Source organism: Octopus bimaculoides, chromosome 9 (assembly GCF_046866305.1).
Source record: "Octopus bimaculoides isolate indiv1 chromosome 9, ASM4686630v1, whole genome shotgun sequence".
In the NCBI taxonomy this organism is placed as follows: domain Eukaryota; kingdom Metazoa; phylum Mollusca; class Cephalopoda; order Octopoda; family Octopodidae; genus Octopus; species Octopus bimaculoides.
In genome coordinates, this window is record NC_142936.1 from 60,841,755 (window position 1) to 60,858,136 (window position 16,382).

The 16,382-nt window shown below is 39.4% G+C and overlaps 1 protein-coding gene and 2 long non-coding RNA genes across 4 annotated transcripts; 2 read left to right on the plus strand and 1 right to left on the minus strand.

Moving 5' to 3' along the window:
• Window positions 1-583: 583 nt before the first annotated feature.
• Window positions 584-7,414, minus strand: LOC149134177 (uncharacterized). 2 transcript variants are annotated; one of them, XR_016243158.1, is made up of 3 exons: window positions 5,930-7,414; window positions 2,504-5,495; window positions 584-944 (listed from the first exon to the last, which is right to left on the minus strand). It is a non-coding gene; the product is annotated as an uncharacterized LOC149134177 (long non-coding RNA). The 2 variants fall into 2 exon arrangements; XR_016243157.1 differs by lacking the exon at window positions 5,930-7,414 and having other exon boundaries at window positions 2,504-5,913.
• LOC149134178 (uncharacterized) lies at window positions 7,167-7,662 on the plus strand. Its single transcript, XR_016243159.1, has 2 exons — window positions 7,167-7,304; window positions 7,412-7,662. It is a non-coding gene; the product is annotated as an uncharacterized LOC149134178 (long non-coding RNA).
• A 731-nt stretch (window positions 7,663-8,393) lies between these two features.
• Window positions 8,394-9,373, plus strand: LOC106871026 (6-phosphogluconolactonase). The gene has a single exon (XM_014917284.3). It carries the CDS (start codon window positions 8,444-8,446, stop codon window positions 9,179-9,181), a length of 738 nt encoding a protein of 245 aa, XP_014772770.1. The 5' UTR covers window positions 8,394-8,443; the 3' UTR covers window positions 9,182-9,373.
• The last annotated feature ends 7,009 nt before the right edge of the window (window positions 9,374-16,382 follow it).

Below are 16,382 nucleotides of genomic sequence, written 5' to 3' on the forward strand. Positions count from 1 at the left end.
TTCACAGCCAAGTATTTTTTTTTTATTTTGGGGAACAAATGATAGTCATATGGGACCAAATCAGGAGAATAGGAACGTTGATCAACCTGTCAAAAGCCGCAGACACGCACAGCAGCCTTTGAAACCAACGACGTGTGTGCTAGAGCATTGACCTGATAGAACAAGACCCCTTTTGTCAGTTTTAATAGGTGTTTGGTCTTGATAGCCCTTCATAACTGCCTCAGCAAGTTAACATAGTACTCTCCATTAATGGTGTGACTCTTTTGAAAATACTCAATAAACACGATAGCTTTGTATCCCCAAGTACTAAGATCATCACCTTCCCTGCAGATGAAATGCCCTTTGCCTTCTTTGGTGCAGGTGAGGAGAGGTGTTTCCACTGCATGGATTATTTCTTTGATTCTGGCTGTAAGTGATGAACCCAACACTCATCCTGTGGTAGAAAACGTTCAAGGAAGCCAGCTTGATCTGCCTCAAAAATCTCAGATTTTCATGCGATGTAGTCAGCCTGCTGTACTTTTGATCAAGTGTCAGAATTGACACCTACAAAGCAGAAATCTTCGTTATACCAAGTTCATTGTGCAGAATATTCTCAACTGTCTCATGGGATATGCCAATATCATTGGCCATTTGATTTATAGTCAATCGCCTGTCATCCATCACCATGTAGAGAACACGGTCTATGTTTTCCTCGGTAGTGGCAGTTGCAGAACGTTCAGACTTTCCCTTTCCCAACTAAATTCAGTTGCCCGCTTTTTCACTGTTGATAAACTGGAGCGTCATTCGCTTAGATAGCAAGTACGTCAGCATGAATGTCCTTGGGGGCTAAACCCTTTTTCTGAAGGTATTTGATAAAACCACGATGTCAAATTTTGTCGATTTTCAAGAGAAGTCGCTACTAGTTACTTTTGAAGGCTTCTTTGAACAGTCAGATATCTGTTTACCTGGAAAGAAACAATGCAGTTGTTAATAAGATTTTAAAATAATGCATGCAAGATTTCACAGGTCTAGCATCATTCCTTCTGAGTCAGCCTTTTTAGTCCACTTTTTAGTCCACACTCATAACACAGGACGACTAAAAAATTTGAACTTGAACTGAAGATTTTTTGACACCCAGAATTCGAAAATAACTTTCATTTTTTTACCATCACGTCAAGATTTTAAGATACCGGATCAATAGAATGATGTTTTTTGGTTTTTTTAAAAAATAAAACAGCTTATGAAGAACAAGGCATAACATGCAGACATACATAGAAATTAGTTTTCTTCTAAACTAAAAGGTTTCCTTAAAATTTTACCGAAAATTAGTAAAAGCCTCAAAATTTCTACAGAGAAATTACATCATTGTTTATGTCTAATTTCCAATGAATCTGTATTTGGATGATTTTCTTTGAGTGCTCAACCTCGGGAAGATCACGAACCTAGTTCCAGCAATAGTCTGCCATCACATGCAAGTTCCATTTGCTTTTGATTCAGTGACATTTTTTTTTTCTCCTAATGGAAACGTTCTCCCTACTCGTCACTTGTGTCACCAAGATTTTCGAGAAATTTATCACGGTAACCGTGGATATTAGAGCAGCTTTACGTTCATATCTGCTCCCAACTTTTGGAAAATTGCCAGCTTGTTGTCGACTATTTCGGCATTGTTGGTTGTTTTCTTGTTGCCCCGAAAACCATTTAAAACTATTACAAATGAATTCCATGCTGTCGCTTCAATAAATTTCATTGACTACAAAGTTCCCACCTTTATTCAATTTTCTACCAAGAAATATGCAGATATAGTGAAAGTATGATCCATCGTTATCTAGAGCTTTAACAAAGTACTTGATAATACCAAGCTTGATATGAAATGGAAGTAGAATGATTTTTCCCGGTTGAACTACCGGCTCTTCATACATGTGTGTGTGTGTGTGTGTGTGTGTGTGTGTGTGTGTGTGTGTGTGTGTGTGTGTGTGTGTGTGTGTGTGCGTGCGTATGTATGTATGTATGTGTGTGTGTATTGGCTTTGCCAAAAAAAGTCCGTTCGGTTTTTGACGAGAATAAACTTCAAACCCTCTAAGAAGTAGCTAACTTCAGTCTATCTCTTGCACATGCGCACTTGTTAGATATTTGATACTTCAACATAATTCGACGCAAACTTTGACAAGACGAGTTGTGTTTTGTGTGTTTTATATCCTAGATAAACGTTGGCTATATAATTAACGAAGTAGAGGTAAAACAATGTATTCACACGACGTACTTCGCGAGACTCCAAAACGCCCTCTCAACGACTCCTACCAATCTCTTCATTATTGGCATAAAGCCATTTAATATAGAGTTTACAGGGGTACAATACAATGGGACAATATAAAAGACGTACATGGGGAACATAAAATGAAAACGAATGGTTTACGAATTAATAATTAATGTGGATGAAATGGCTTCCCACCCACCAAAGCGGAAAGTTCCATTTTGCTGTTCTAACAGTTCAGTATTTATCATGATTTATTGCAATTATATTTACCTTGTTCAGTCTTCCCAAAAATAATCCAATTCCGAAAAGTCTATCACATGTGGCAACTCATCGTATTGCACTTTAATAGCTGTACAGTCACTCCTCTCTCAACAACTCCTACCGACCTTTATAAAAGTTCGGCTAGTCCATTCTTCCAATCCCCCCAGAGGTGTCAATAACTCTCGTTACAACATCTCCACCTTTGAGATTGACTTCCGTTGGAAGTTAATATTATTTATTTATTTTTCTTTCATTACATCTCTCTTTTTGAGATTTTCCTCCTAGGGAAGTTTAATATTTATTCCGTTTAGACACTACTTCCAACCTTTCTGTTTGCTTCGTCTTTCTTGTGCTGCAACGCCTAGATTCGATTTCTTGTATCGTTGGAATATCAAACGTGTCGTAGAATACCGCCATGGGCATCTCTTTTCTTTTTTCTGTATATCTATTTTTTAGCCGGTTTAAATGTCTTTTGTGTTCCCATTTTTCGCCTCTTATCATATATGACATTTTGCCTATTCTTTTAGTTACTACTCCGTCTTCCCAACCTTGTCTTCCATTTTTATATATTTTGAAAAACACCTTGTCACCGATATTAAAAAGCTTTGTCATATTTTTACTATTTTCCCTATTTTTCTCCATATATCTGTATTAATTATCGTAATATCACTGCCCGTATCCAATTGTAACTTGATATTCACCTTATTCATTTTTATAGATACAAATTTTCTTTTCTGAACTTTTGTTAACAATACATTCTTTCTAGAATTTTGGGGTTCTTTTTACCCTTTTTTTTGTTTCATTATACAATGTGAGCTTTTATGTCCGATTTTTCCACATTCAAAACATCTACGATTTTTAAAGGGACAATTACTTCTAAAATGTAAACCTCCGCAACCATAGTATGGATTTGATCTTTCGTTTTGCCTTTTTCTTTTACGTTTCAGGTCGACACGGATATATCTGAGAACAATATCTTTTTCTTCAGTTTTATAATTACAGTATTTTCCGTGTTCGGCAGGGGATAACTTTCTTAAATGTAGTCGCAGCTTCTCGTCATTCCAGTTTTTACATTCTTCTTTGAAGATTTCTTCGTAGCTTCTAAAATATGCAGAAAAAGTAGTACCTTCTGGGTTATAAATAAATTCTCCAATTGAGTTTGCTACGCCGTCTGACGATAACGAACCTGAAGTATTTTCAGACTTCTTCAACGTTACTTCCAATAACTGTTGGTATTGTTGTTGTTGTATTTGTTGTTATAACTGCTGTTGCAACTGCAGCAGACAAGCCAATAAATCTGTCATGTTAATGATATATTTCTTTGATTTCGTACCAAACAATTTTTAACGCCCGACGCAAGTTTCGAATATTACGTCGCCATTTTTATATCCTAGACAAACGTTGGATATATATTTAACGAAGTGGGGGTAAAACAATATGTTCACACGACGTAGTTCGCGAGACTCCAAAAAACGCCCTTTCAACGTCTCCTACTGCCCTCTCGTTGCTCCTCTTTATAAGAGTTTGGCTTATAAGAATTCGCTACAACAGTATGTTTGGATTCAGTCTGAAAATGGAGAACCAAAACAAACATTATCGTCACCTGAGGCATTTTTATTTTAATAAAGGCAAGAAAGCGGTGGAAGCCTACCGAAAAAACATGCGCTATGTACGGAAAGAATGCTGTTACGGAATGTATGTGCCAGAAAATTTCGATCGGGAAAAATTTTCAGTTCAAAATGCACCTCGCTCTGACCGGCCAACTGAAACTAACAGTGACACCAATCCCCACAATATGACAATAATGATCGTAGTATTTCCAAAATATCCAAATCAAATGGGGAAAACCATCTGCGTCAACTTTGTTGCGTCAACTTTGTTGCGTCAGCAGGCTCGACGTTTGGGTCCCACGTCAATTGAATAGCGCTGACCTCATTTGCGAATTTCCATTTGCGATTCGTTGCAGAAACGCAAAGGAAACGATCCTTTTTTTTTTTTTTTTTCCTAAAGAGAATGCTGATAGGAAACAACATGGATCTTCTATAACAATCTGAAGAGCAAACGATCATGAGGGTAGCGCGACAAACCATCACAAAGAACCTCCAATGCAGGACTTCGCCCGAAGGTTATGCTTTCAATTTGGTGGGATTGGAAGGGTGTTGTCTTTTAGGAGCTGCTTCACATGTTCAGAATCATCAATTCGGATGTGTACTGTGGCCGGCTGGACAAATTAAACGCAGTGATCGATCAGAAGCGTCCAACACTTGCTAGTCAAAAGGGCATTGTCTTTCATCGCGACAGTGCCAGACCGCACACTTCTTAACAGAAGCAGCAGTAGTTACTGGGGCTTGGCTGGGAAAATTTACCGCGCCCTCCGTATTCGCCCGACCTTACGCCTTCAGATTTCCTCGGTCTCTTCAAAAGTCATTGAATGATCAGACCTTTAACTCTGAAGGGGATGTAAAAATTCACCTGGAAGAGTTTTTCGCCGGTAAAGAAAGGAAATTCTTTGAGCAGGGAATAATGGATCTGCCCACAAAACAACAGAAGATATTTGAACGAAACGATAATTTTACCATTGATTGAATAAATTGCTATGTATTTAAAACTTGCATCTTATTTTCGATAAAAAAAAAAACCAATGGACTTTTTGGCCAACCCAACATATATTTCTTCATTACATTCAACCTTGTAGTCGCAAGGAAAGAAGATAAGATAAAACAGTGACAAAATGATAGTCGATCGGGATTCTAATCTCTAAGACCGAAAATCACGCGCACACAGACGCGTGCGCATACACGTAGAAACACATAAATGCACACACACGCTTACGCACAAACATGGACACACACACACACATCATTTTTACGATGAATGTCTTCTGTCAGCTTGTCGAACTAGATCAAAAGAACGCGTCGAACTTTTCGATCGATAATATTGGCAGGTGTCGTTACATCCAGATGATCGACAGGTGACGATATTCTGCTCTTACAGTGTAGTCCTTCTTCACGCGCTGCGCATTCTATCAACGTGAAAAAATAACATTTAACAATGAATTTTAATTACTTAATGACCAATGACATGATACTAACCTCTGCTTCTTTCTTTACTGGAGTCACCGTCAATAAGATGAGAAATTTATTGTCAACGAATTTGATATGATTTCTCGGTAGGTTAAATCAATCAGTAACGGTATTCATTATATTTAAAGATGATACTTTAGACTTAATATATATTTTTAAGCGTGGCTGTGAGGTAAAAAGCTTGCTTCTCAACCACGTTCAGTCCCACTGCGTAACACTTTGGGCACGTATCTTCTACTATAGCTTCGAATTGACCAAAGCCTTGTTAGTGGATCTGATAGACGGAAACTGAAAGAAGTCAGTCGTATATGTGTGTACATATGTGTTTGTGTGTGTTTTTATTTCCCACCACCGCTTGATAACCGGTGGTGCTGTGTTTACATCCCTAAAATTAAGTGGTTCGGCATAAGAGACCGATAAAATACGTTCCAGGCTTTTTAAGAAAAAAAGTACTGGGGTCGTTTCATTCGACAAAAAATTCTTCACAGTGGTGGCCCAGTATGGCCGCCGCAAGTCTCACGACTGAAACAAGCAGAAGATAAAAGATATTCGACAAAAACGGTCGGGCGAAAGTTGAGAGTAAAGCAACGAGAGTCCGTAACTCCGTTTCGATTTCATCCACTTCATATACAGTATTTTCATCTTTGCAAGCGTCACAAGACCCCTTTTCTCCTACCTTACTCTAGAACAGTGGTTTTGCAGTATTTATCTAGTTTCATTACTATTTAAAGTTTGACAGATTCGAAATACTCCAAATTAAAATCGTATTTTATTTAAATAAGCGCACAATTCTAATGCAATTCAGTACATAATGTACAATATTGTTGTAGACTTAGTTTTTGTGAGAAGATTAAAGTTGTGATACCAGAGTTTGGATTTATGGCTTGGTTTCTGAATGAGTTACCAGTATATCTGAGCTTGAAACAAATAAGCCATAGATTTGAACATGCTAAGGTACATTGTCGAAAATCCAAGTTCACACACATTGGTCCTTAGAAATGGAAAAGGTTCGCCGAAGGCTAGATTCAGTAACATCGAATATTCTATTACTCCTTTCTGAAACCAGAATGATACAATACTCTGGACAATTGCAAATGTGCTGTGGATCAATAATCATTTGTCAACTTCAGGGATCCGTCTTTTGTAGACTTGGGAGCCAGTTATTACATCGTTAACAGCAAGTAATGACTGTTTTATCCATGCAATGTTCTTCGGTTGTATTGCAAGTGACTCGTCTGGACACGCTCTCTTACCTTTTTTCCATTGAATTCGTGCTTTTTAATGTATTTTGATACTGTAGCTACATTCGAAACCAAATCGATAAATTGCCATGTTAAATTCACGGTTTAGTAACAGCTTTTTCATGTAAGTGGTCCGAGTTATGGACCAATCAGCAACCTGACATCACATGATAGATCATTCAAGAAACTTCCTGAAATAGGCAGACTTTGAGCCCCAAACCCAAGTGTTCAGAGGCCCGCTGCTAAGCTAACCACATACTCATTTTGTTGTTTTAACAGTTGTTATTACGGCTCTTGCTCAACCTAAATATATTGCTACGGTTCGCCAACGTGAATCTGGAGTGTATATTTTCTCTTGTCTTGACAGCTTGATTACAGAGCTTTTTTAATCAACTATCTGTAATAGCTACGTAATAGCTTTTTCCAGTGTGTAAACTTTGTTTCTGCAATTTCTAAATCATGACCAACATGAAAATCATTTGTATGGTAAAATAAAATTCTGTTAATTGTTCACAGGTGTGCATTCATTGTACGCAACCTGATTTCAACTCGTCTACCAACATTTCATATCTCTCATTCTTTATCTATTTTAGCAACCATCTTCAACACTTCATAACAATATCATCGATGTTTTCGGTAACAACTTGTATCTTAGCAACATCTACCATGCCATCTACTTGCCGAAGAATGCTTTTATTGGAGACAGAAACTCTTGATAGGTTGTTTTTATTTGGTGCTTGCCTTTCATGTTTCTCTCACAAGAATCTCAGCCCCAGGCATGATAAATTCCACTGTTGCTATGGAGCTTCTTTTGCATGACATGAAATTTGCAACTTCATATGTACAGACTACATTTAGCTTGCGTCACAGCAAGATGCCCCTTAGAATTCGGCGATTGAGCTTCCAAAGTGCGTTCGAGGTTTTGAAATTCTTCCCAAGTTGTTCTCCCATCGTGAATGTTATAAAGAAATTCATGTAGTTACTTAGGTTTCATCATCTTTTTAGATGTCAACCTATTCTCATAAGTGAAATATTTGAAAATACCAACTAGAGCTACTTACATGAAAAATAAACAATTCCTATTAACTCAGCCATGTTTCATTACGGCCTGTCACAACATAGCATACACTCATTTACTGCGGATTCTGGAGTGATACCGACAGAAAACTGATTCGATTTTTAAAAGTCTATCAGTTAGAGGTGAATACTTCATGTGTGTCCTTTGGGAGTCAATCTCTTTTCTGAAGTGTGATTAACTTCACATCGGATTGCATGCTCTTCTCGCTGTACTCTAGTTGGGGTAATTATACAGTGTTTGGAAATCTCTGATCCCGAGAAACTAATATTACTTATTAATACCAGAAACGACGGCCTAATGAGGTTCACTTTATCAGAGAAAAGATAAAGCTTAATTTAAATTATTGGTTGGTTAATTAAAACGTGTTCTGGAAAATTGTACCTTTGATGTGGAACATTTTATTTATAAATTTAAATTATGCATTAATTACGATGTAATTAAAATACTAAACTATTTACTCTCTAGTGAATGGCTTCGCATGTAGTTGTCTTCTACCGGCGACAGTATAAATCAAGGGAGGCTACTCTATGTTCTTTGGTTATTAATAATGGCGCCGACACGTGTGATTACTTCGTCTGGAGAAGATTTAGAAAAACGACTTGCTGACTTACTCATCAGTAAATCTGAACAAGCATTCAAATCTGATCGTCTGTTTATAATTGGTGTTTCTGGAGGTAGTGTATCTAAATATTTGTGTAACACTTTATGCAAGCTCTCGACAAACTGGTCTAAATGGCGAATCTTTTTTTGTGATGAACGTTACGTACCTCATGAAGATCCCGAATGCACATATAAATACTACAAGGAAAATTTCTTGTCTAAAGTAAAAGATATGTCTGCTGATCATATATATCCGATTAAAGCTGATCTTCCTATTGATCAATGTGCTAAAAGTTATTCGGAAACAATTGCTGCTGTATTTGACGTAACCCCAGGGACTTTTCCTCGCTTTGATGTTGTCTTACTTGGGATGGGACCTGACGGCCACACATGCTCTCTTTTTCCAGGACATCATTTGTTGGACGAGAAAGTAGCTATAGTCAGTCCAATCACTGATTCTCCAAAACCTCCACCCGGTCGAGTAACTCTGACTTTGCCTGTACTCAACCGATCAGCTTGTGCTATTTTCATGGCCACCGGTGAAAATAAAGCTGAATTGGTGAGGAAAGCCTTAGAACCTGTTGACAGCGATGGAGACATGATACCTGCCGGCAGAGTGAGCCCAGTCGATGGAGAATTAATTTGGTTTTTGGATGCCGCTTCTGCCAAACAGCTGAAGCATTAAGAATACAGCTTTGCAAGAATATGTTTACAAGAGCGTGTTTCCATGATGTGTTATTTCTGTTCAAAAAAGAATATATCTATTGCTGTCGACAGTATAACCTACAAACTTTACATTCTTAAAGCGATATTAAGGAAATATTATTCAAACATTTTCTGCTACTTTTGATATAATAAATACAAAAATTAATCACTATCTACGTAGTTTTTTTTTCCCCCTCACTTTATCGGTTTATTAATGTTTACAACAAAATTATTTAAATTTATTTTTACTGTGATTCAAACTGATAGACCATATTTTTCGTAACATTTATTGTTCCTATAATCTTACAAATTATAAGAATATATTTCATAATCACATGTCGGTACTATATTACAAATTGGATGGACAGCCCCTAGCAATTATGGTCAGTCAAATCTAGAGTTGAACGATTGGTAGCAATCTACTAATTCAGCTTGGCTGAAATTCTGCTTCATGATGCGAAGTGAACAACAAACCAAGGAGTTCTCTGTACTTAGTAAACTATGGCATACTTATAGTAATATACAATGTTATTAGCTCTGCTGCTGCTGCATAAATAACTACTCAAATATGGGTAGGAGGAGGAGGTTACTTTTAATGTGTACACTTAAACTTCGGTTTTTAATATCATACATACAATGCAATATTCCTTCCCAACTCAATTGTTTGAGAGAACACACTTTTAACTATATTCGCTGACTCTCTTAGACTTCATACTAAATGTTTGGTTCACTCCAACTTCCGAATCCAAACTCTATCCCTTTGGCTTTAACAAACCATCAGTCTGCAAAGGTTCAAATTAACCTAAACATACAAAAAACCCTACAAAGACATGTATAACAGCATTCAGAATTTGAGGTGAAACTGTTATGGGTCTGCCTTAGTGACAATAAATCAAAAATGGGCTTTGTGGAATATTGAATAAAATTCAGTTACTATGAGGAATAGGAAGATTATTGTTTCTCTATGTAATCTTGAGTATGTAAAGTAACAAGATGGTCATAACTAGAGTGTCCTCAATCTGGACTGAGCTGAGATTAAGCAACAACTTTAAGTATATCTAAGAAATAATATAATCAGCATAATTAATTAGCTAAACAGGGAAAAGAAGAGTAGGCTCAGCATGAACATCATTTCACTTCACTATCAGGATGGGCTGAAAAGTTCATATGCTGACTATGAAGCAGTGATGGTAGAGCTGTAAAATCTTACATCCATTTCAGCTCCTCTTCTTATTAATAACTGCATTGTTTCTTTCCAGGTAAACTGATATCTGACTGTTCAAAGAAGACTGAAGTAACTAGTAGTAACTTCTCTTGAAAAATCAACAATATTTGACATTGTAGCCTTGTCAAGTACCTGTAGAAAAAGGGTTTAGTCCCCAAGGACATTCATACTGACATGATTGTTACATTAGGAGATGACATCCCAGCTTTATCATCAGTGCACAAGTGGCAACTGAATTTAGGAGGGGAATGGAGAGTCTTAAAAGACAACCCAAGTTCTGGACGTCCTACAGCTGCCAGCACTGAGGAAAACATTGATTGTGTTCACTTTATGATGATGGATGACAGGCGATTGACTATAAATCAAATACCCAATGCTATTAGCATATCCCATGAGAGAGTTGAGAATATTCTGCACCATAAACTTGGCATGACGAAGGTTTCTGCTCAATGGCTGCCACATCTACTGACACCTGATCAAAATGGCAAAAGGCTGGACACATCATAGGGACCCAGCTGATTTCCTAAGCTAAGATGAGTGTTCGGTTCATCACCTTCAGCCAGAAATAATCCATGCAGTGGAAACACCCCTCCTCAACTGCTCTAAAGTCTAATGTCATTTCATTTGCAGGGAAGGTGATGGCTTCAGTTTTGAAGGATGAAAATGGTATTGTGTTTATTGACTCATAGGCACAGGAGTGGCTGTGTGGTAACTAGCTTGCTTACCAACCACATGGTTCCGGGTTCATTCCCACTGTGTGGCACCTTGGGCAAGTGTCTTCTACTATAGCCTCGGGCCGACCAAAGCCTTGTGAGTGGATTTGGTAGACAGAAACTGAAAGAAGCCCGTCATATATATGTATATGTTTGTGTGTGTGTCTGTGTTTGTCCCCCCAACATCGCTTGACAACCGATGGTGGTGTGTTTACGACCCCTTAACTTAGCAGTTCAGCAAAAGAGACCGAAAGAATAAGTACTAGGTTTCCAAATAATAAGTCCTGGTGTCGATTTGCTCGACTAAAAGGCAGTGTTCCAGCATGACCACAGTCAAATGACTGAAACAAGAATAAAAAGAATAAAAAAAAGAATATTTTCAAAAGGGCCTCACCATAAATGGAGAATACTATGCCAACTTGCTGAAGTAGTTTTGAAAGGCTATCAAGACAAAATGCCCAGGAAAACTGACAAGAGGGGTTTTGTTCCATCAGGACAATGCTCCAGCACACAAGCCATTAGTTCCAGTGTTTGCTGTGCATGACTCTGGGTCTGAATTGGCTGATCATCCTCATTTTTCTGATTTAACCCCATCTGACGATCATCTGTTCCCCAACATGGAAAAACACTTGGCTGGGAATCAGTATCGTAGTGATGAAGTCATATCAGCTGTTGACTTTTTTGCCCAAGAGGACGAAAGCTTCTTCATCAATGAGATCCAAGCATTGCAACAGTGAAAGAAGTGTGTGGACCACAAGGGGGTCTATGTTGAAAAATAAACCTCATTTGGTTACATTCCATGAGAGTATCTTGGTCAGCCTAAGAACTTTACAGCCAACCCTCAAACATACTAAATGTTAGACTAGAATCTTATCTAGAGGAAGATTTTTCTCTCACCTGCTTAATGTTAAAAATTATTGTGTGCATGTGTGTTGATACATGCACCATTTAGTTTTGTCTATTTTTTTCAAATGAAGGATCTACCATTCCACATCTTTCAAAGCACAGAGCCAGCAGATGTTTTGTTTTGGGGAAATGACAGTATCCAACCTTATAGCACAGTAATTTTTGGAGAAATGAAAATGTAAGCAGATACAAATGCATGCAAGCACACATACATATTCGCAATGGTCTTTCAGTTTCCATACAAGACACTTGCCCAATGTGCCATGCAATGGGACTGAACCGAAGACCACGTGGTTTCAAAAGAAAATGCTTAACCACGCAGCTAGGAATTTATACGTTTCTCTCAAGTTTTGAAATCATCTAAAGATTCCAAAACTCAAAGTACACTTCTAGTTTTGTAAATGCCATTATCTGATTAAACATGTATCTTCAGTCTGCTATATTATTGAGTACTTTACCTTACATCGAGGCTCTCCTAGTTTTTTAAGCGTGTACTTACAAACACGCAAACATGCATGCATACACTCACAGACACCCACACACATATATAATAGAGAAAGCATGTGTGGCTCTAACTGTATAGAAGCAGAAGGAAACCTAACTAGGTGGAAACTCTATATTTTCAATACTTATGACCTCAAAAGGTTTCAGTGCTAAACATGACTATGGTTGAAGTGCTTTCTTACACTTCAGCTCATATACAGGTTAAAAAAGGTGTTATCTTTTATTTTTACACTTGTTTGTCATTTGATAAGGGCCCCTTGAAGGGTTTAAATCCAATAAATTGGCCCCAAGAGTTATTTTTTTAAGCCTAGTACTTATTCTGTTTGTCTATTTTGCCGAACCACTACATTACAGGAAAATAAACACACCAACATCAACTAGCAAGCAGTGAAGCAGGGTGAAACACAGATACAAAGACATATATATATATATATACTACCGCTCCGGCAGACACTCTAGCCAAATCGACTACATCCTCGCCAGAAATAGGGAAAGAGGGCGGCTTATAAATGCCAAAACCTACCCTGGCGAAGAATGTACCCCACAACATAGATTAGTAGTTAGCGACTTTGGGATCAAGGCAAAATGGGTGCCCAGAATTAGACAGGCTTGGAGAAGAAGGGTGTGGAAGCTTAAAGACCCTGCAAACGGACAGAGACTTAGAGACAAGTTACTTGAAGCATTTAACGAAATAGAAGGGGATATAGCATCATACAACGTGGAAGACAATTGGAGATTTCTGCGGGACAACCTGTTGAAAGCCACCGACCAGATTTGTGGGTGGTGTAAGGTCCCCTCCCAACCCAGAGTAACGTGGTGGTGGAACAAGGAGGTAGACAGGGCTATTAGACAAAAGAAACAAGCTTGGAAGGACTGGAAGAACGGTGGTAGCAGGGAATTGTACCAATGTGCCAGAAGGGAGGCTAGGCGACAGGTTTATTTAGCCAGAGGGGAAGCAGATAAGGAAAGATTTGCCAATGTTCTGCGCCGTGAGGACCAAAGACTCGAGGTATTTCGGGTTGCAAGACAGTGTAGGAGAGAGAATAGTGATGTTGTAGGAGAGAAATGTGTTCGCATGGATGATGGTACGCTTGCATTAAATGAGGATGCAAAGAAAGAGGTCTGGAGATGCCACTACGATAGATTGCTTAATAAAGAGAATGAATGGGAGAAAGAGAGCCTGCCTTATGTCGACCCAATAGAGGGACCAGCTATCCGAGTTGATAGTACCAGGGTAGATAAAGCAATTAAGAGTATGAAGACCGGGAAAGCCCCCGGCCCATCAGGAATCACTGCAGAGATGCTCAAAATATCTGGCAGTGTTGGCTATAGCCTAGTCACCCGTATTACGAACCAGGTGATACACGAAGGAGTCATACCCTATGACTGGTGTAGCAGCATCATAGTCAACTGCTACAAAGGTAAAGGGGACGCTTTAGATACAAATAATTACAGAGGCATCAAGCTGTTAGATCAGGTTATGAAAGTTACAGAGAGGGTCATAGCCCAACTAATTAGGGAGCGAATCAATTTAGATGAGATGCAGTTTGGGTTCGTGCCAGGTAAAAGCACTACTGATGCCTTATTTCTAGTGAGACAGTTGCAAGAGAAATACCTAGCCAAGGATAAACCTCTGTACCTGGCTTTCGTTGACATGGAGAAAGCCTTTGACAGGGTCCCCCGATCCCTTATCTGGTGGTCAATGAGGAAACTTGGGATAGAAGAATGGCTAGTGAGAGCTGTGCGAGCCATGTACAGAGATGCGGCCAGTAAGGTGAGGGTTGGAAATGAGTACAGCAATGAATTCCGGGTAGAGGTAGGGGTCCACCAAGGTTCCGTCCTCAGCCCCCTATTATTTACCATAGTCCTCCAGGCAATCACAGAGGAGTTCAAGACAGGTTGCCCCTGGGAGCTCCTCTATGCTGATGACCTTGCCCTAATTGCGGAGTCACTATCAGAACTAGAGGAGAAGTTTCAGGTGTGGAAGCAAGGTCTAGAATTGAAGGGCCTTAGAGTCAACCTAGCTAAAACCAAAATCCTAATAAGTAGGAAGGTAGATAAAACACAAACCCCTTCAGGTAGATGGCCCTGCTCAGTATGTAGAAAAGGAGTAGGTAGTAACTCTATAAGATGTACCCGGTGCAAGCTATGGACACATAAGAGGTGCAGCAACATCAAAGGCAGGTTAACTAGCAAGTTAGTTTTTGTTTGTGGCAGATGTTCAGGTGCAATAAAGACTGCAAACAAACAGGAAACAACTTCTATCTCATTCCAGGGTGAAAAACTAGAGGTAGTCGATAGCTTCCGCTATCTGGGCGACCAAGTTAGTAGTGGGGGTGGGTGCGCTGAAAGTGTAGCTGCTAGAATAAGAATAGCCTGGGCAAAGTTTAGAGAGCTCTTACCCCTGCTGGCGACAAAGGGACTCTCACTCAGAGTAAAAGGCAGACTGTATGACGCATGCGTACGAACAACCATGCTACATGGCAGTGAAACATGGGCTGTAACTGCTGAGGACATACGTAAGCTCGCAAGGAATGAAGCCAGTATGCTCCGTTGGATGTGTAATGTCAATGTGAATACCCGTCAGAGTGTAAGTATCTTGAGAGAAAAGCTGAACATTAGAAGCATCAGTTGTGGCGTGCAAGAGAGACGATTGCGCTGGTATGGACATGTGGTGAGAATGGAGGAGGATAGCTGCGTGAAAAAGTGCCACACCCTAACAGTTGAGGGAACCCGTGGAAGAGGTAGGCCCAGGAAGACCTGGGCTGAGGTGGTGAGGCAAGACCTTCGTACATTGGGCCTCACCGAGGCGATGACTACGGACCGAGACCTTTGGAAATGGGCTGTGCGTGAGAAGACCCGGCAAGCCAAGTAAGATCGTTGCCAGTGCCCCTGGACTGGTTCTTGTGCGGGTGGCACATGAGATGCACCATTTTGAGCGTGGCCGTTGCCAGTACCGCCTGACTGGCTCCTGTAGGATTTTCGAGCGAGATCGTTGCCAGTGCCCCTGGACTGGCTTGTGCGGGTGGCACATAAAAGACACCATTTCGAGCGTGGCCGTTTTCGTGCGGGTGACACGTAAAAGCACCCACTACACTCTCTGAGTGGTTGGCGTTAGGAAGGGCATCCAGCTGTAGAAACTCTGCCAAATCAGACTGGAGCCTGGTGTTGCCATCCGGTTTCACCAGTCCTCAGTCAAATCGTCCAACCCATGCTAGCATGGAAAGCGGACGTTAAACGATGATGATGATGATGATGATGATATATATGACAGGCTTCTTCCAGTTTCCATCTACCAAATCCACTCACAAGGTTTTGGTTGACCTAAGGTTATGGTTGAAGACACTTGCCCAAGGTGCTACGCAGTGGGACTGAACCTGGAACCATGTGGTTGGGAAGCAACACAGCCACTCAACCATAATGTATCTTGGGCTATTTTATCCAGTGTACCTTTCCTTTTTGTAAGATGCTAGCATGTGCCTAGAGTGGCAGTTGGCAGTATTTTTCAAAGTAGGCCATGCAGCAGCTTCCAATGGTTTGTAAATATATATAAAATGATGAACTAAATTCACTACAAACTGCTGGCTCCTACAAATTGGACTTAATAAAGATGCAGTAACTGAGTCTTTGCAGTATCTTGTTTTCAAGTTCTAAATTTGTGACTGACTCCAAAATGGTTTTGCTGAATTATGTAAAGACGTGTTAACCAATAACTCTAGAGATTCATGTTTCTGATAGAAACTATTTGTAACATTAAAGTATGTTTTTTTTTTCTTTTTGTTTAAACCCAATATTTTAAAATTATTTTCAAAAGAAGACAAACTGAAACTCAG

Bases quoted from the DNA above. Each gene is read 5' to 3' on its own strand.
- LOC106871026 (XM_014917284.3), top strand. From the start codon at position 8,444: ATGGCGCCGACACGTGTGATTACTTCGTCTGGAGAAGATTTAGAAAAA.